Below are 20,750 nucleotides of genomic sequence, written 5' to 3'. Positions count from 1 at the left end.
ACTGATCTAATCAGTCTTATTAAAAAATATCAAAAACAAACACTGATTACCAAGAATATCAAACTTTTACAAAAGAGGTGGCCCTTACTTTATATACACCCAAATTCATGACTCATAAATGACCTCTGCTTCCAAAGATTCTGTTGACATTTAGACTCCCTGATGAGTAAATATGATTAACAACAAATGAGAGAGAAGAGCAAGAATATACTATTCTCAAGTCAAGCTGTTCAGTGTCTTGTAATCAGAAAGTCCATGTCATCACATAAAAATATAAGTTATAACAATATAACACATAACAATGATAAACGTCTAAATATGGAAAGCATAGAGGCACTTAATATTTAGTCAAGACGCCTGAGTTTTAAAGCCGTGTGGCATTAAATAGCTGTGTGACCAGAGGTCCCTTGGACATTCTGAACCTGTTTCCTTATCAGGAAATAAAGTAGAATGAACTGTATGGATGTTTTTCTCATGATTGTCAGGAGATGGTGATGTAGAGGATTACAGAATTATGAAAGGTGCTTGTTCAGACTGCAAAGGCCTCTCCCCATCACCTCCTTATTCCCCCCATCCCTATCACTGAAAAGCATATCAAAATTCCCACTCTCCCCATAGCTGAGAACTTCTGCATTATACAATCTATCTACAAGGCCCTTTGACACACTAAAATGTTAATATGGGATCTGAGAACTGGAAGAAAACGCAGAGATTCTCTAACCACAAGCCAGGACCCAGAACTTTGGCTTTAACTATAGTCAGTGATAGATGTGAAACTTTGGGAACTGTAAGGCTTCCCAAGTGGAGTAGGTTTTTGTTTGTTTGTTTGTTTTTTAGATTTTATTTATTTATTCGAGAGACAGAGCGCAGAAGCAGGGGAAGGGGCAGAGGGAGAGGAGAAGCAGACTCCCCGCCGAGTGGGGAGCCGGCAGCCCGACGTGGAGCTCCATCCCAAGACCCTGATATCATGACCTGAGCTGAAGTCAGATGCTTAACCGACTGAGCCACCCAGGTGCCCCTCACGTAGATTAGCATTTTGTTTGGCTGGAGGACGTGATAAAATACATTATTATTCCTAATCTTTACCCCTCTTGAAATCCACACCTTGCCATGTAACTCTGTAGTTGCTGCCACAAGAGTAGAATATATTTCACCATGCATTGGTATTGGGCTTGGTTGAGTGACTTGCCTTGACCAAAGGAATGTTAAGCAAATGGGATGTGAGCTAATGCTTTAAACGTGCTTGTGAGGTTAGGCTCATTCTCTTGTACTCTTGCCTTTCACTATGAAGAAAACATGCATTTGGTAGCCACAGGTCCAAGGAGTATAAGAGACAGGTAGAGCACACCAGGCCCCCAACCCGAAACTTGGAATCTAACCAGTCTGGATCAGCTGAACCTCAGCCAATGCAAATTCATGGGAATGAGAAATAAATACTTACTGTCATAGAAGACTTCGCATTTGCTAGTTATGTAGCATTTTTATGATACAAGGTAATTTGAACATAATTAATATTTTACCTATTCTAGTAATTTAGACCTCCATATTTCCACTGGACTGTGAGATTTTTAAGGAAAAATCTTTTCCTCTCTGACACATATAAATATTGATATATAGACATAAAAATTGAAGTGTGATTATGTATCTATAAAATAGTACATCTAAGAAAGAGTCAGATTTAGCAGGAAAGAGTCATCTACTATGTACAGACCCTGTCCCTCATGCTGATTCAGTAGAGAAGTTAATGATCACTGGGCTCATCATCCTCTCTAAAATAATACCAACCAAACATTGCAGTTATAGCTTAATTTATATAAAAAAGCACTACATAATTATACTGTGAAAAGCATTATTTATACTAAAGTAATATGTCATAGTCAAAGTACTATTATATCTCAAGTAACCTGAATGCATAGAAACAGGAGTATTTTGGTTATTATTACTTTATGACTAATAAAGAAACAGTTTTAATCCTATCGCTCCTCAACCACCTCCACCACTCCTACCCTAATTCAAGCCACCAGCATCTCTAGCCTGGAGTAGTTCAATAGCTTCACAATTGTTCTTCCACTTCTACCCTTGTCCTCTACAGTCTATTCTCACCACAGTAGCTAAAGTGATTCTTTTAAAAATATGTCAGATCGTATCATTCTTCTGTTCAAAACACTCCATTAACTTACAAACTTATTCAAAGTTAAAAGCCAAATTCCTTAAGAGTTTCTAACAAGCTCTTCGTGATCTTGCTAACCAACATCTCCCTGTTTTTCTTCCTGTTACATTCCCCTTGGCTCACTCTGCTTCAGCCACCCTTGATGGTCCTCAAATATGCCCAGCACATTCCTGCCTTACGTCCTTTGCACTTGCTGTTTCTCCTTCCTGAAGCCATCTTTGCCGATATCCACATGATTCACTCCTTTACTTCATCCAGGTCTCTGCTCAAATGTCACTTTATCAAGGGAGTCTTCTTTTTTTTTATTTATTCATTTGAGAGAGAGGAAAAAAGCATGCGGGGGAAGGGGCAGAAGGAAAGGGAGAAGCAGGCTCCCTGCTGAGCATGGAGCTCAACACGGAGCTCAATCCAGGACCCCAGATCATGACCTGAGCGAAAGGCAGGCGCTTAACCAACTGAGCCCCCCAGGCGCCCCCAAGGGAGCCTTCTCTTATCTCCAAGTATAAAATAGCTCCTCCTCACCCTATCCCTCTTGCCCTACTTTATTTCTCTTTAGCCCTTATCACTACCGGCCTCAATTACAAAAAAGACTAAAGAATATGTTCATTTATTTACTATCTCCCTAACCTATAATGCAAACCTCCATGAGAGCATAAATATGTACTATTCACTGCCACATCCCAGAACCTTAGAATATTGCCTGGCAAATCATAGGCCTGCTGTAAATATTTGGTAGATGAATAAAGACTGCAAATATTAGGAATTTTTCTGATAAAAACTATTAATTAAAAACTAATTAGATAAAAACTAAAATTAAACTCAGAATTTTCGAGCCACTTTTCTATATTGCATCCCTAATTAATAGTTAAGTGCTTAAAAATGTTTAACTAATATGATAACCTTTTTTCCTTGGACCTAAATACACATACATACACACACACACACACACAAACACCCACAACATTCCCCAGCTAAACAATCTGGAGGACTTTATAGCACTCTTTTCCTTCACCTGGGGCTTAACACTTGTGAATAAATTAAAGGGATATGTTGATTTCCTGTGCTACCCTACAGCCAACTAATATTGCACCTACAATTCTACATATGAATTAATAACAGTACTTTATAAATGTCTGTAAAATATCAATAGAAAAACTGGCAAAAAACTATAGGCATACAATTCAAGAAGAAATACAAACAGCCAAGGGGCGCCTGGGTGGCTCAGTCATTGAGCATCTGCCTTCGGCTCAGGTCATGATCCCGGGTCCTAGGATCGAGCCCCACATCGGGCTCCCTGCTCGGCGGGAGGCCTGCTTCTCCCTCTCGCACTCCCCCTGCTCGTGTTCCCTCTCTCGCTGTGTCTCTCTCTTTCAAATAAATAAATAAATAAAATCTTTAAAAAAAAAAAAAAGAAATACAAACAGCCAATAAATATAGGAAAAATCTTCATTTCAGTTAATATTCTTTAACGATTAATTGAAAGGTGAGGGCTAGGGAGAGCAGAATCACTTCAAGAAAACCAACACTAGCAAGAGGTTTCTTACATGGACAAAGAAACCCAATAACTGGAAAATCTACTCACTGACAAGGGTGTGGGGTCAAAATACCTGTGATGGAACAGTAGACGATGTGAGGCGCAATCTTGTCTATATCTTCATACCCCAGGCCCATGGCAGATAGTTTGCCAGGGACATAGTTTTCCACAAATACATCACAAACGGCTGCAAGCTGAGGAAAGAGGGCAAGATGAGTCAGACTTCTTAAGAGACTTCCAAACTTGAAACAAACCCCCACATGACACAATTCGAATTTCAGTAAACACAGTTGATCCTCACATTGTGATAGTCCAGAAAAATCACAGGAAAAGTAGAATTACAAAGTAGAATTAAATGAACATAAAGGCTCTGGTCAACTACTTGAGGTATTACTGCCAATAAAGAATGGCCATTAAAATATTCAGCAAATATCATGGTGTTAAGTGTATCTGCTCACATTAAATGTAAGAAATATCTAGGTTATACGGTCCAAATATAGTCTCAAGAAGCTTAGGTAGAAAAGTTAAAATATACATATAAAAATATATGAAAAACATCTCAAACCCTTTATGAAAAACTAAACACAATGTCTTTGCTATTCTCCATCCTTACTATATAACATTCCTCATTACAACCTGCACATATAGGTACCTAATACACGTAAACGTGATTCGGAAATGCTTTCATACTTTTCAGATGCTTCCTTTCCAAAGAGTTCTAAATGTATTTAATTAACCATTAAAAAAAAAAAAAAAAAAAACATTAAACTGTAACCCAGTGAGTCAGTAAGTCAGATACAAGGCCCAGAGTTTGATTCCCAGATCACTGATATCTGAACTGGAGGACAATGAACCAACGTAAACCTAACCTTAAAATTATTTTCAAAATTTCAATTGTGACTCCATATCTTTTAAGATCTGTTTTAAAATCATCCAAAAGTTATACTATTTCACCCAGAGAAATTCATTGCACTAGTTTTTTTTTTAAGGTTTTAATTTTAAATAATCTCTACACCCAATGTGGGGTTCAAACCCAAAAGCCCAAGATCCAGAGTCACACACTCCACCAACTGAGCCAGCCAGGAGCCCCCATTACAGTTATTCTTGAACATATCCAAGTGCCTCATAATTATTCAACAATTTTTTAATTGCCCTTTTCACATAGATTTAGATATAGTCACACATACAAACTAACATAATAGAATAAGATTCTAGATAAAGGATGGGCAAATTTTTCTATAAAAGATCAAATAATAAATATCTTCAGCCATCAGAAAACTCCCCCCGAGTTATATTGCTCTCCACTCGAACTACAAGTGTTATATATGACAATTACTTCAGGGGAAACCAAGTGTTTACTGCATTTCCCCGATACAATAATCTACTAGGAAATAAAGTAAGAATACTGGTTTCCAGTTTTACTGGTGATCACCTCTTCCTCATCTAAGTGCTCACAAATCACCTAAAAAATCTATTCTGGAATCTGACCCACAATAAAAAGCAAGCACAATTTTGTATGAGTAGAGAAGCTACTTTTTCTTTCTGAAAGGGAAAAAAGAAAATCTTCCGTCCAGTCACAGTGTAGTAATAAGAACTAAAATTAATTGAAATATAGGGTATCTAATTCTGGGTTCTCTTCATTAGACATAATTTAAGAACAGTGGATATCAGAAGTAGAAAGGAAAGTGATGATAATAATTTAACCACATTTATGAATAAGGAATCATAAAGTAATTTTTAGAATGTTGTTATCAAAGAATATGCTTATTGGTAGGAAATGTATTCTGAAAGATTTCAGCACAAAGTTTCATATCTTACACTTTAAAATAATTCAAGGGGCACTTGGGGGGGATCAGTCAGTTAAGCATTTGACTCATGATTTCAGCTCAGGTCATGATCTCAGAGTCATGAGATCAAGCCCCACACTGGGCTCCGCGTTCAGTGTGGAGTCGGCTTGAGATTCTCTCTCCCTCTTCCTCTGCCCCTACCCCTGCTTACTCTCTCTAAATAAATAAATCTTAAAAAAAAAAAATAGGGAAGCCTGGGTGGCTCCGTTGGTTAAGCATCTGCCTTCGGCTCAGGTCATGATCTCAGGGTTCTGGGATCGAGCCCCACATTGGGCTCCCTGCTCAGAGGGAAGCCAACTTCTCCCTCTCCCACTCCCTCTGCTTGTGTTCTCTCTCTTGCTGTGTCTCTCCCTGTCAAATAAATAAATAAAATCTTTAAAAAATAATGCTAATAAAATATATAAAACAGTTCAAAAATACACACAAACACACGCATAGGTATACATATATAAATAAGCAAATATAGCAAAATAACAACATTACTGCATCTAGACATAGGGTTAAAGAAAGTTCATTATACTCTTCTTTCAACTCTTTTGTAGGTTTGAATTTTTCATAATAAAATGTTGGAAGAAAATAAAATCCATGACATTACTCTGTGGACCATAACATGTGCACTAGAGATATTGTGACTATCAACTAATTAACATAGAGAATTATTTGAAGTATAAATGATGTATCAGAAAGTTATCAAATCATATTGCTATGGAAATTCCAGGCTCCACATAGATTTTCTAAGCAGAGTTTTCTTTTTTGCGCAAGCTGTTTTTGGTTAGCCTAGGAGACAAAGGAGTCATATTTTTTGAAGCTCTCATGTATCCAGCTGATTGCTTTGTATGCTACTTTGGAACCGTTTCCATAAACTAAACTCATTATATTAGCAATCACAGCCACCATGGTCTGAATACAGAGGCTGTTTTGCTACTCTTAAACTAAAAGAGAAATTGATGCCAGAAAGATTAAAAAGACTAGGCAAAAAATAATTTCCCCCCCCCAGCAATACAATACATAACATGCTAAAAGCTACAAACGTATAACTAGCTAAAAGCAACAGACATGAATAATGTCCCCATATAATCTATGTAAGTTTAATATGACTTGAAATGTACTTTATTATCATCAATCACACATGAAGAGAAATCAAGCCCATAATGAAAGTTAATTCAAAGTTGCTGCAGGATGGTAGAAGACTGGCAAGATCCAAAGACAGTGAGAAGGAAGTCCAAGAGATTCGTTTACTTTGGTCAGCACTACACATGTAGGCCTAAAGTACTCAAATGTACACTTATGTCTTAGTAGCAAGAATTATGAATTCCACCTAATACTGCCCCATTGAGAAGCTCTAATGAAATTGTGAAGTATCTGCTCAATGAAATCTGAAACCTTGACTACTTAGGATAAAATATCAGAATGCTCTGAAATAGAAGCAAAGAAGCAGGAACTGTGACCACTGAAGATGAATCTGAGAGAGAGAGAACAGAAAGAGGAGAATTAAGGCGAGAATAATCTCCTAAAAATAATTAATAAAACAAAATAACCACTGAGAAGAAGATAAAAAGAATGGTCTGAAAATGAAGACCATGGGAATTGGGTCCAAAGTGAGGGTAGACAACTGCAGAAAAATAGAGCAGGGCAACAGTTAATGGAGAAAAAATTAGAAAAATCAAATTAAGTTTCAATTGAAAAATAAAACAAAAACAAACAAATCTAAGTTACAGTAAGGAAAAGCTGTATGAAAACAGAGCAGTAAGATCAGGACAATTATCAAACTCTGTGTTCAAAATATATCTAGTAATCAAAAAGTCTACATTTGCTGGATTGACCCAAGAAAACCAAAGTGGGTGGTCACTAATTCTGATCTTACTAATTAAAAGAAATTATCTCTCAATCAGCCAGACAGATAAGGAAAGTAGCAGCAGGGCAATGATGTCAAAGTTGATGCTTTGATATGAAACAAATTTGGGTATTTAACTCTCTAATCACATACACTTACATCCATTAGATAGGATTTTTTTTTAACATATATTATTTGTTTCAGAGGTACAGGTCTGTGATTCAACAGTCTTACACAATTCACAGCGCTCAATAGCACACACCCTCCCCAATGTCTATCACCCAGCCACCCCATCCCTCCCATCATCCCCCTCCACTCCAGCAACACTCAGTTTGTTTCCTGAGATTAAGAATTCCCCATATCAGTGAGATCATATGATACATGTCTTTCTCTGATTGACTTATTTCGCTTAGCATAATACCCTCCAGTTCCATCCACATCGTTGTAAATGGCAGGATTTCATTCATTTTGATGGCTGCATAATATTCCCTTGCATATGTATACCACATCTTCTTTATCCATTCATCTGTCGATAGACATCTTGGCTCTTTCCACAGTTTGGCTATTGTGGACATTGCTGCTATAAACATCAGGTGCACGTATCTCTTCGGATCCGTACATTTGTATCTTTGGGGTAAATACCCAGTAGTGCAATTGCTAGGTCATAGAATAGCTCTATTTTCAACTTTGTGAGGAACCTCCAGGCTGTTTTCCAGAGTGGCTGCACCAGCTTGCATTCCCACCAACAGTGTAGGAAGGTTCCCCTTTCTCCACATCCCCGCCAACATCTGTCGTTTCCTGACTTGTTAATTTTAGCCATTCTGACTGGTGTGAGGTGGTATCTCATTGAGGTTTTCATTTGGATTTCCCTGATGCTGAGAGATGTTGAGCACTTTTTCATGTGTCTGTTGGCCATTTGGATATCTTCTTTGGAAAAATGTCTGTTCATGTCTTCCGCCCCTTTCTTGATTGGACCATTTGTACTTTGGGTGTTGAGTTTGATAAGTTGTTTATAGATTTTGGATACCAGCCCTTTATCTGATATGTCATTTGCAAATATCTTCTCCCATTCTGTCAGTTGTCTTTTGGTTTTGTTGACTGTTTCCTTTGCTTTGCAAAAGCTTTTTATCTTGATGAAGTCCCAATAGTTCATTTTTGCCCTTGCTTCCCTTGTCTTTGGCGATGTTTCTAGGAAGAAGTTGCTGCGGCTGAGGTCGAAGAGGTTGCTGCCTGTGTTCTCCTTTAGGATTTGGATGGACTCCTGTCTCACATTGAGGTCTTTCATCCATTTTGAATCTATTTTTGTGTGTGGTGTAAGGAAATGGTCCAGTTTCATTCTTCAGCATGTGGCTGTCCAATTTTCCCAACACCATTTGTTGAAGAGACTGTCTTTGTTCCATTGGACATTCTTTCCTGCTTTGTCAAAGATGAGTTGACCATAGAGTTGAGGGTCCATTTCTGGGTTCTCTGTTCTGTTCCATTGATCTAGGTGTCTGTTTTTGTGCCAGTACCATACTGTCTTGATGATGACAGCTTTGTAATAGAGCCTGACGTCTGGAATTGTGATGCTGCCAGCTTTGCTTTTCTCTTTCAACATTCCTCTGGCTATTCGGGGTCTTTTCTGGTTCCATACAAATTTTAGGATTATTTGTTCCATTTCTTTGAAAAAAGTGGATGGTATTTTGATAGGGATTGCATTACATGTGTAGACTGCTCTAGGTAGCATTGACATCTTCACAATATTTGTTCTTCCAATCCATGAGCATGGAACATTTTTTTCATTTCTTTTTGTCTTCCTCAGTTTCTTTCATGAGTATTTTATAGTTTTCTGAGTACAGATCCTTTGCCTGTTTGGTTAGATTTATTCCCAGGTATCTGATGGTTTGGGGTGCAATTGTAAATGGGATCGACTCCTTAATTTCTCTTTCTTCTGTCTTCTTGTTGGTATATAGGAATGTCACCGATTTCTGTGCATTGATTTTATATCCTGCCACTTTACTGAATTTCTGTAAGAGTTCTAGCAGTTTTGGGGTGGAGTCTTTTGGGTTTTCCACATAAAGTTTCATATCATCTAAAAAGAGAGTTTGACTTCTTCTTTGCTGATTTGGATGCCTTTTATTTCTTTTTGTTGTCTGTTTGCTGTGGCTAGGACTTCTAATACTATGTTGAATAGCAGTGGTGATAGTGGACATTCGTGCCATGTTCCTGACCTTAGGGGGAAAGCTCTCAGTTTTTCCCCATTGAGAACAATATTCACTGTGGGTTTTTCATAGATGACTTTTATGATATTGAGCTATGTACCCTCTATCCCTATACTCTGAAGAGTTTTGATCATGAAAGGATGCTGTACTTTGTCAAATGCTTTTTCTGCATCGATTGAGAGGATCATATGGTTCTCATTCTTTCTTTTATTATTGTATTGTATCACATTGATTGATTTGCAGATGTGAACCAAACTTGCAGCCCAGGGATAAATCCCACTTGGTCGTGGTGAATAATCTTGTGAATGTACTGTTGGATCCTATTGGCTAGTATTTTGGTGAGAGTTTTTGCATCCATGTTCATCAAGGATATTGGCCTGTAATTCTCCTTTTTGATGGGGTCTTGTCTGGTTTTGAGATCAAGGTAATGGTGGCCTCATAAAACGAGTTTGGAAGTTTTCCTTCCATTTCTATTTTTTGGAACAGTTTCAGAAGAATACGTATTAACTCTTCTTAAAATGTTTGGTAGAATTCCCCTGGAAAGCCATCTGGCCCTGGACTTTTGTTTTTTGGGAGATTTTTGATGACTGCTTCAATTTCCTTAGTGGTTATAGGTCTGTTCAGGTTTTCTATTTCTTCCTGGTTCAGTTTTGGTAGTTGATACATGTCTAGGAATGCATCCATTTCTTCCAGGTTATCTAATTTGCTGGCACAGAGTTGCTTATAATATGTTCTTATAATTGTTTGTATTTCTTTGATGTTAGCTGTGATCTCTCCTCTTTCATTCATGATTTTATTTATTTGGGTCATTTCTCTTTTCTTTTTGATGAGTCTGGCCAGCGGTTTATCAATCTTGTTAATTCTTTCAAAGAACCAGCTCCTAGTTTCATTGATCTGTTCTACTGTTCTTTTGGTTACTATTTCATTGATTTCTGCTCTGATCTTTATTATTTCTCTTCTCCTGTTGAGTTTAGGCTTTATTTGCTGTTCTTTCTCCAGCTCCTTTAGGTGTAGGGTAAGGTTGTGTATTTGAGACCTTTCTTGTTTCTTGAGAAAGGCTTGTATTGCTATACACTTTCCTCTTAGGACTGCCTTTGCTGTATCCCAAAGATTTTGAACAGTTATTTTTTCATTTTCATTGGTTTCCATGATTTCTTAAAATTCCTCTTTAATTTTCTGGTTGACCCATTCATTCTTTAGTAGGATGCTCTTTAGCCTCCATGTATTTGAGTTCTTTCTGACTTTCCTCTTGTGATTGAGTTCTAGTTTCAAAGCACTGTGATCTGAAAATAGGCAGGGAATGATCCCAATCTTTTGGTACCAGTTGAGACCTGATTTGTGACCTAAGATGTGATCCACTCTGGAGAATGTTCCATGAGAACTAGAGAAGAATGTGTATTCTGTTGCTTTGGGATGGAATGTTCTGAATATATCTGTGAAGTCCATTTGGTCCAGTGTGTCATTTAAAGTCTTTATTTCCTTGTTGATCGTTTGCTTAGATGATCTGTCCATTTCAGTGAGGGGGGTGTTAAAGTCCCCCACTATTATCGTATTGTTGTCAATGTGTTTCTTTGTTTTTGTTATTAATTGGCTTTTATAATTGGCTGCTGCCATGGTAGGAGCATAGATATTTACAATTGTTAGATTTTCTTGTTGGATAGACCCTTTAAGTAGGATATAGTGTCCTTCCTCATCTCTTATTACAGTCTTTGGTTTAATATCTAATTTGTCTGATATAAGGATTGCCACCCCAGCTTTCTTTTGGTGTCCATTAGCATGGTAAATGGTTTTCCACCCCCTCACTTTCCATCTGGGGGTGTCTTTGGGTCTAATATGAGTCTCTTGCAGACAGCATTTCACTGGGTCTTGTTTTTTTATCCAATCTGATAGCCTGTGTCTTTTGATTGGGGCATTTAGTCCATTTACATTCAGGGTAACTATTGAAAGATATGAATTTAGTGCCATTGTATTGCCTGTAAGGTGACTGTTACTGAATATCGTCTGTGTTCCTTTCTGGTCTATGTTGCTTTTAGGCTCTCTCTTTGCTTAGAGGACCCCTTTCAGTATTTCTTGTAGGGCTGGTTTCCTGTTTGTAAATTCCTTTAGTTTTTGTTTTTTATCTCTCCTTCTATATTCAATGACAGCCTAGCTGGATATGGTATTCTTGGCTGCATATTTTTCTCATTTAGTGCTCTGAATATATCCTGCCAGTCCTTTTTGGCCTGCCAGGTCTCTGTGGATAGGTCTGTTGCCAATCTAATGTTTCTACCACTGTAGGTTACAGATCTCTTATTCCGAGCTGCTTTCAGGATTTTCTCTTTTGTCTCTGAGACTCAGAAGTTTTACTATTACATGTCGGGGTGTTAACCTATTTTTATTGATTTTGAGAGGGGTTCTCTGTGCCTCCTGGATTTTGATGCCTGTTTCCTTCCCCAAATTAGGGAAGTTCTCTGCTATAATTTGCTCCAATATAGCTTCTGCCCCTTTCTCTCTTTCTTCCTCTTCTGGGATCCCAATTATTCTAATGTTGTTTCGTCTTATGGTATCACTTATCTCTCAAATTCTGCCCTCGTGATCCAGTAGTTGTTTATCTCTTTTTCTCAGCTTCTTTATTTTCCATCATTTGGACTTCTATATCACTAACTCCCTCTTCTGCCCATTTATCCTAGGAGTTAGAGCCTCCATTTTTGATTGCACCTCATTAATAGCCTTTTTGATTTTGACTTGGTTAGATTTTAGTTCTTTTATTTCTCCAGAAAGGGTTTCTCTAATATCTTCCATGCTTTTTTCAAGCCCAGCTAGTATCTTTAAAATCATCATTCTGAACTCTAGTTCCAACTTCTTACTAATGTCCATATTGATTAGGTCCCTGGCAGTCAGTACTGTCTCTTGTTCTTTTTTTTTTGAGGTGATTTTTTCCATCTTGTCATTTTGTCCAGAGGAGAATAGATGAATGAGAGAACAAATGCTAACAGGGTAACAACAACCCCAGAAAAATATATACTAAACAAATCAGAAGAGACCTGAAACTGGGGGAAAAGAAAGGGAAAGAATGAAAAAAGAAAAAAAAAAGATAAAAAAAAAAAAGAAGAATATGATCAAATACGATCAGGCTGGTGCATAGATCAGTGCCACACACTAGATTTTGGATGTATTTTGGTCTGTTAGAAGAAAGTACCTCCCAAAATTTTAAAGAAAGAAAAGCTTATATATGTACAAAAATAAGGGTAAATACAATGAAGGGATGGAATATGACTGTAAAGATGAAAATTATAAAGGATTTTATAAAAGGAATTGATAAGTTGGTTGAAAAAAGAAAGAAGAGGATTTAAAAAAAAAGGGAGAGAATGTGATCAGGCAGGAGACTAGAACAAATCCATACACTAGAGATTTAGGGTATATTTTGGTCTGTTAGAAGAAACTGTACCCCAATATTTTAAAGAGAGAACAACTTATATATATGTATATACCAAAAATAAGGTTAACTACTATGAAGGGATAGAATATGACTCTAAAAATGAAAAATAAAAAAGATATTTTTAAAAAAGCGATTGATAAGATGTTGGTTGAAAAAGGGAAAAAGAAAAATTTTTTTTAAAAAATTAAAAAAATTAACTCAAAGAATCTTTTACTCTGATGTTCAAATCCCCAGTTACAACCCAGGTGGTAAGACGTCTTCCATAGAGCATACTGTACCTCTTTGATGATTCTCACCCCTTTTGGATCCTTGATATTAACAGCTATACTCTAAAAATTAAAATATATATATTAAAATAGTATCATAAAGGTTTTCATATTACTGACAGTTCAGTAAGGGAGCCATTCATATCATATGTTCTCCTCTTAAAGCAAGTGTATTTTCCTCATGAAGAAACATTTAAATTATCTTTACTGATTTTATTTGCAATGTAACTATATTAGGATGATACCAAGGATAACAGTAAAAATTTTTCAAATAATACCAAGTGTTAGGCAATTAGTGATCTCCAAAAGAATAAAATGTAAAGAATCAAATAATTTCTTTCTTTAATAAAATCATTTCCATTATAAACAATTAGAAATTCTCTTGAAATATTTTAAGTTAGTAGAGAAGGAAGATTAGTAAAAAGCTCTCTTGTTTCTATTTGGTACTTGGTGAATGAATAAAATTTCACCTTATTTTAAATATTATATACAAAAAAAGGATAGAAATGAATGAGCCAAGATGATATCAAAAGTTTTGTTATTACAAGAGAATTACACAAAAAAAAACAAAGAAAGAAATTATATTCTTACTTTTTTATTTCGATTAACACTGAGAAAATAAGTACTTTCTGTCCCCACAAAAGGTGGCCCCCAAGTTCGTGTATCATCACCAGCTCCTGAAAATAATAGTATGAGCTATTAATTTTTAACTCTTAAACATCATGAGACATCCAAACCAACGTTCACCCATCATATACATTCACAGTTGCCTAAACAAAATCAGCTCAATTCAGTGGAATTTGCAATTTAGAGGGACCATAAGAACTTGTTGGAACTGTCCAAACTCTACCTGCTCATGTTATTCACTAAGTCCTACCATATCATCTTTACTAGAATCCATCCCTGAAAGTCAATATCCAGAAAGAAATATCCTATTAGCAGTCTTTAGATTTAATAAATGTCAAATTTAAAAGAAAAAAACTACTCTCAGTTTTTGGCAAGCAAAAAGTAAAAATCTTCAGCAGTTTAGGTCAAAAAGTAAAAAGCTTTGGCAGTTTAGGTCAGCTCTTTCTGTTTCTTGGCATTAAATGTGCAAAGAAATGCTGAGTCTGCAAAAGATTTTTGTTAAATATTATTTAAACCAGAATAATGGCAAGTGAGATTTTATAATAAAATGGCATCATAAATAAATAAATCTTTAAGTTTCTGTGAAATCCCAGAAATAAACCCAAGCATATATGGCCAACTAATGTATGACAAGGGAACCAAGAACACTCAAAGGAGAAAAGACAAGTCTTCTCAACAAATGGTGCTGGGATAATTGGATACTCATATGTAAAAGAATGAAACTAAACCCATATCTTACACCATTCATCACTCACAAAAATTAACTCAAAAAGGATTAAAGACTTAGACATAAGACTTAAAACCATGAAATTCCTAAAAGAAAACATAGGAACAAAGTTCCTTGACATGGGTCTTGGTAATGATTCTTCTGGATTTGACACTAAAAGCACAAGCAATAAAATAAAAAATAAACATGTGGAGGGGCGCCTGGGTGGCTCAGTCATTAAGTGTCTGCCTTCAGCTCAGGTCATGATCCCAGAATCCTGGGATCAAGCCCCACATCGGGCTCCCTGCTCGGCGGGAAGCCTGCTTCTCCCTCTCCCATCCTTCTGCTTGTGTTCCCTCTCTCAGTGTGTCTCTCTCTGTCAAATAAATAAATAAAATCTTTTAAAACATAAAAATAAAAAAAAAAACAAGTGGAACTACATCAAACTGAGAAGCTTCTGCACAAAGGAAACCATCAACAAAGTGAAAAGACAACCTACAGAATGGGAAAAAATATTTGCAAACCCTATAGCTGATAACAGGTTAATACCCAAAGCATACAAAGAACTCACACAACTCAAATAAAAAAACAAATAACCCAATCAAAAAATGGGCAAAGGACCCAAAAAGATATTTCTCCAAAGAAAATAGACAAAAGGCCATCAGGTACAGAAAAAGAAGCTTGACATCCACTAGTTATTAGGGAAATGCAAATTAAAACCACAATGAGATAATCACCTCACACCTGTTAGAATGGCCATTGTCAAAAAGACAAGAGCTAACAAAAGAAATGTTGGTGAGGATGTGGAGAAAGGGGACCCCTCGTGCACTTCTGGTAGGAATGTAAATTCGTACAGCCACTGTGGAAAACAGTATGAAGGATCCAAAAAAAATTAAAAAGAGAACTACAATATGATCCAGCAATTCCACTTCTAGGAATATATCCAAAGGAAACAAAAACACTAACTCAAAAAGATATGCACCCCATGTTCATAGCAGCATTATTTACAATAGCAAAATAAGAAATCACCTGTGTCCATTGATGGATGCACGGATAAAGCTATAGTATATATACACAATGGAACACTATTAAGCCATAAAAAATTGAGGAAATCCTACCATTTGTGACAACATGGATGGACCTTGAAAGCATTATTAAATGAAATAAGTCAGACAAATACAAATATTGTATGATCTCACTTATATGTGGAATTTTTTAAAAAACCAAACTCATAGAATAAGAGATCAGACTTGTGGTTACCAGAGGTGGAGGGTGGGGGCAGAGGGAATTGGAGGAAGGTGGTCAAAAGGTAAAAACTGCCAGTCAAAAAGTAAATTAAATACTAGGGATGTAATGTACAGCATGATGACTACAGCTAACACTGCTGTATGTTATATAGGAAATTTGTTAAGAGAGTAAATCCTAATAGATCTCATCACAAGAAGAATATTTTTTCCTTTTTTCTTTTCTTCTTTCTTTTCTTTTTACTGTATCTACATGAGAAGATGGATGTTAGCTGAACCTATTGTGGTAACAATGTATGTAAATCAAACCATCATGTCATTTGCCTCAAACTTACACAGTGATTTATGTTAATTATTTCTCAATACAATTGGGAAAAAATTGTGTGTTATAGCAACAAATCATAAACGGCAACATAAGTTTCGGAATAGCAGGTTCATTTAATTTCAAATAGTATTCTAGAATAAAATTTTAGTCAACTAGGTCTTGCTTCAAAGTAAAAGTTTAAAAACATCAAATATAGGGTGTTTTTTCCTGAACATCTACTTCAAGGGATATATTTGTATTAGATTCAAAGATAACACTATAGAGTTACAGAAAAATTTTCCTTTGCACAAAAAGCAACTGACAATGTAGACAGAGCTCAGAAAATCAATGATTAAATGGCACGAAACAGTATCTTTTAAGGATTTTATAAGGTCTGATTAAATATTGATATTAGAAACTAATCACTATATAAGTAATTACAATTAAAGTATTTATCACTAGCCCCCAAGAAGAGACTACTTGTGAATATGAGTTAGGTTTAAATTCTAATCTCATCTAAATAATATAATTAATCTATTAGCCCATTAGACTTTACCACTGAAACTGATCAAGAAAAACAGACACAGCCTTTTGGAAAACAAAACAAGAGGCCAAAGAATAGACTCATTTATTAAAAAAAAAACAAAAACAAAAAAACAACCTCACAAGAGAAAAGAGAGGACACAGGCTAGAGGAGAAAAGAAATATTAGTTCTAGCAGTGCCTGGGTGGCTCAGTTGGTTAAGCATCTGCTTTCAGCTCAGGTCATGATCCCAGGGTCCTGGGATGGAGTCCTGCATCAGGCTCCCTGCTCAGCGGGGAGTCTGCTTCTCCCTCTCCCTCTGCGCCGCCCCCCGCCCCCCACTCATGCTCTCTCACTCTCTCTCTAATAAATAAATAAAATCTTTAAAAAAAAAAAAGAAAAAAGTAGAAGAAGCATTAGTTCTAACTGGAAATGAACCAGTAACAAAACAAAGCAATCATGGTAAGCATCAAATGGAATGGCATGCCCAAAACATCAGGGTAAAAAATGAGCTACAAGATCCCAGAAAGGCAGTCTTCCAGTAATAAACCAGTAAGAAGAGGTTTCAACGAAAAGGTAGGTATGAATCTGGATCTTCAGGATCAGACAGCACCTGTCAGAGTCAAGAGAAAGTCCAGCTACTTCCATTTTTTTGAAGTTTCCAATACATTAATTTTTTTTTAAATAAAGCAACGTCAAGGTAGGGCTACAATTAGATAATTTTATATGTTTACATTCATCTCTCAGGTGGAGATAATGTCAGGAATCTTAATTGGAGGCCTACATGGCTTTCCTACCCAGGGCTTTAGAGAGGATCAGTGGCCTCTGGAAAGAATCAGCATGGATGGCACGTGACAATAAAGACTAAATAGCTGCCATCTTGCGTCCCCGTGTGTGTGCACCTAATCTCAGCTGGTCCACTCGAGACCCCCTGAGCACCAACTCTGTTCCCCCATGCAGTCCCATTTCTGCTCCAACAAGATGAAAGAAACTATCACGAACCAGGAGAAACTTGCCAAACTGCAAACACAAGTGCACATTGGTGGGAAAGGAACTGCTCGCCGAAAGAAGGTGGTTCATAGAACAGCTACAGCAGATGATAAAAAACTTCAGTTCTCCTTGAAGAAGTTAGGTGTAAACAATATCTCTGGTATTGAAGAAGTGAGTATGTTCACAAACCAAGGAACAGTGATGCCCTCTAACCACCCCAAAGTTCAGGCATCGCTGGCAGCGAACACTACCACCATTCCAGGCCATGCTGGGACAAAGCAGCTGACGGAAATGCTACCCAGGATCTTAAACCAACTTGGTGCAGACAGTCTGAGTAGTTTAAGAAGACTGGCTGAAGCTCTGCCCACACAATCTGTGGATGGAAAAGCACCACTTGCTATTGGAGAGGATGATGATGATGAAGTTCCAGATCTTGTGGAGAATTTTGATGAAGCTTCCAAGAATGAAGCAAACGGAATTGAGTCAACTTCTGAAGAAGATAAAACTTGAAGAAGTTACTGGGAGCTGCTATTTTATATTATGACTGCTTTTTAAAATTTTGTTCATGGATCTGATAAAATCTAGATCTCTAATATTTTTAAGCCCAAGTCCCTTAGACACTGCAGCTCTCTTCAGTTTTTGCTTATACACAATTCATTCTTTGCAGCTAATTAAGCTGAAGAAGCCTGGGAATAAAGTCTGAAACAAGGTTAATAAAGTTCTTTGCGAAAGAAAGAAAGAAAAGAAAAGAAAGAAAGAAAGAAAGAAAGAAAGAAAGAAAGAAAGAAAGAAAGAAAGACAGACAGACAGACAGACTAAAGGTCACAAACTGGGAACATTGGCAGTTGAGAGATGTTTTATTTGACCCATACACAATTTAAAGTTTTTAACTAGCTGCCATGATTTCAAAGTCTGGAGATTTCATATAAAATTTCAGACTGCAATATTTCAACACATTCAATCCATTCAGCAAATATTTATTGGGCACCTACTATGTTACAGACAGGGCTCTAGGCAGAGCAGACACAGCAGTGAACAAAAGACCACACCCCTGCCCTCATATCCCTGCCTACGGGGCACAATCCATGAGTACCAGCAACATCATTTGCTGCCCTCCCTCGGTTACTACAGAACAAAGAAAAAGAAAATTTATGTGCTCTTTGATTACAAAAATAAGAATAGTCCCAAGTCAGAAAACTATAACCAAATTTTACTTAATTAAAGACCTGGAGGGGTACCTGGGTGGCTCAGTCGGTTAACCGTCTGCCTTCAGCTCAGGTCATGATCTTAGGGTCCCGGGATCAAGCCCTGCATCCAGCTCCCTGCTCAGCGGGGAAACTGCTTTTCCCTCTCCCTCTGCCTCTCCCCCTGCTATGCTCTCTCTCTCTCAACTAAATAAATAAAATCTTTAAGAAAGAAAGAGAGAGAGAGAGAAAAGAAGAAAAGAGAAGAGAAGAGAAGGAACAGATGGACGAACTGGAAAAGTGGACATGAAAAAAGACTAGTTCTCTCCTGAACTTTGAAAATCCTGCCAAGTGACTTTTCCTCAGATCTGTGTTGAATAACTATCTCAAAAATCCAAAACAGGGCGCCTGGGTGGCTCAGTTGGTTAAGCGACTGCCTTCGGCTCAGGTCATGATCCTGGAGTCCCGGGATCGAGTCCCGCATCGGGCTCCCTGCTCGGCAGGGAGTCTGCTTCTCCCTCTGACCCTCCCCCCTCTCATGCTCTCTCTATCTCATTCTCTCTCAAATAAATGAATAAAATCTTTAAAAAAAAAAAAAAATCCAAAACAGTTGGGCGCCTGGGTGGCTCAGTTGGTTAAGCGACTGCCTTCGGCTCAGGTCATGATCCTGGAGTCCCAGGATCTAGTCCCACATCGGGTTCCCTGCTCATCAGGGAGTCTGCTTCTCCCTCTGACCCTCCCCCCTCTCATGCTCTCTCTATCTCATTCTCTCTCTCAAATAAATAAAATCTTAAAAAAAAAAATCCAAAACAATTAAACATATAACATAAACATTAAAATGCATCATGCAGAAGGGTTAAGGGAAAGAGAGCAATCAAGAAAAAAACAATGAACAACAACCTGCTAGGACCAAAGCTTGATACCAAGTGTATGATTATGGGATGTAAAGGCCTAGACAAAGGAAGGTACCCCCTACTGAAGAAATGAAAAAGTACAAAGGAGAAATAAGGCCTACATAAATAGGGAATAATGATCTCTAAAATTAATATAAATACAAATATTTAGACTAGTGATTAACTGAAATAGCAAGAGAACTTAGATCGGATGCTCCGTCTAGGATTGGAAGACCCAATGGCTGAAATTAGAAAGAGCTGTGGTGTTGAATTAGCATAATAACATGGAAATTAAAGTTTTATGAAACCTGGAAAAGAAAAAAAAAGGTATTCAGCCAGAAAGTAAACATTATTCAGCATGTATCCCACAACAACCAAAAGCGATAAACATCACTGACTAGGCAAATGAAGCATTCATTTTATCTGGAAAGCAGTATTCGCCAGGCTCTTCTACCACTTGGAGCCTGATAAAAATAGGGTCAAATAAACACAATATAATAATATAGAATATTCCCCATGCTGATCAGAGAATCTTCTGCTAATTGCTTTGGCCTCCTAAGAAATCTGTTTAGCAGAAAGTTGAATCTTCTACACCAAGTATTCTACTTTATAGTGTTTAATTACTTATGGGAGATTAATAAGGTGATGTAATTATAAACTCATCTTTTATGAGTCTTGCAGATATACTCACATTATTCAAGGCTAGACCATTTTCACTGATTTGGTAATTCTGTTCCATATCCATAAGGATCCAACTTGAAGAATAAATAATAATGCTAAGTTTCGAAACCCTCCACAACAAGCTCTTTATAGGATGATGTGGAGGATTTGAGAACATGGACTCTGCCCTTTAAGTGCTTGTAGGAGAGAAAGAGCATACATAACACTGGTTTAAACAACTTTCAATAACAGCATGAGCTAAACACCAAACTACTGAGAAGGTACCAAATAAAAGTGAGAATTGTGTACACAGAATAGATTTATTTGGTGGACAAAGGGGAAAGAAAAAA

The 20,750-nt window shown here is 37.1% G+C and overlaps 1 protein-coding gene across 12 annotated transcripts in view; it reads right to left on the bottom strand.

Moving 5' to 3' along the window:
- The window catches only part of SUGCT (succinyl-CoA:glutarate-CoA transferase), an 800,213-nt gene that overhangs the window by 750,138 nt on the left and 29,325 nt on the right, over positions 1-20,750 (bottom strand). For 11 of the 12 annotated variants that reach the window (XM_064575448.1, XM_064575450.1, XM_064575442.1 and 8 more), the window contains exons 4-6: positions 13,862-13,947; positions 13,283-13,333; positions 3,778-3,898 (exon numbers count right to left, since the gene is read on the bottom strand). In XM_064575448.1, the coding sequence (XP_064431518.1) occupies positions 3,778-3,898; positions 13,283-13,333; positions 13,862-13,947 (258 nt within the window). The remainder of the gene's footprint in view (positions 1-3,777; positions 3,899-13,282; positions 13,334-13,861; positions 13,948-20,750) is intronic. The other variant, XM_064575451.1, reaches the window with a different exon arrangement.

This window comes from Mirounga angustirostris, unplaced genomic scaffold, assembly GCF_029215605.1.
Source record: "Mirounga angustirostris isolate CCGP_5_RB_7025 unplaced genomic scaffold, mMirAng1.0.hap1 SCAF_12, whole genome shotgun sequence".
In the NCBI taxonomy this organism is placed as follows: Eukaryota; Metazoa; Chordata; class Mammalia; order Carnivora; family Phocidae; genus Mirounga; species Mirounga angustirostris.
Note: the sequence above shows the minus strand (reverse complement) of the source record. Positions and strands in the feature narration are given on the sequence as shown.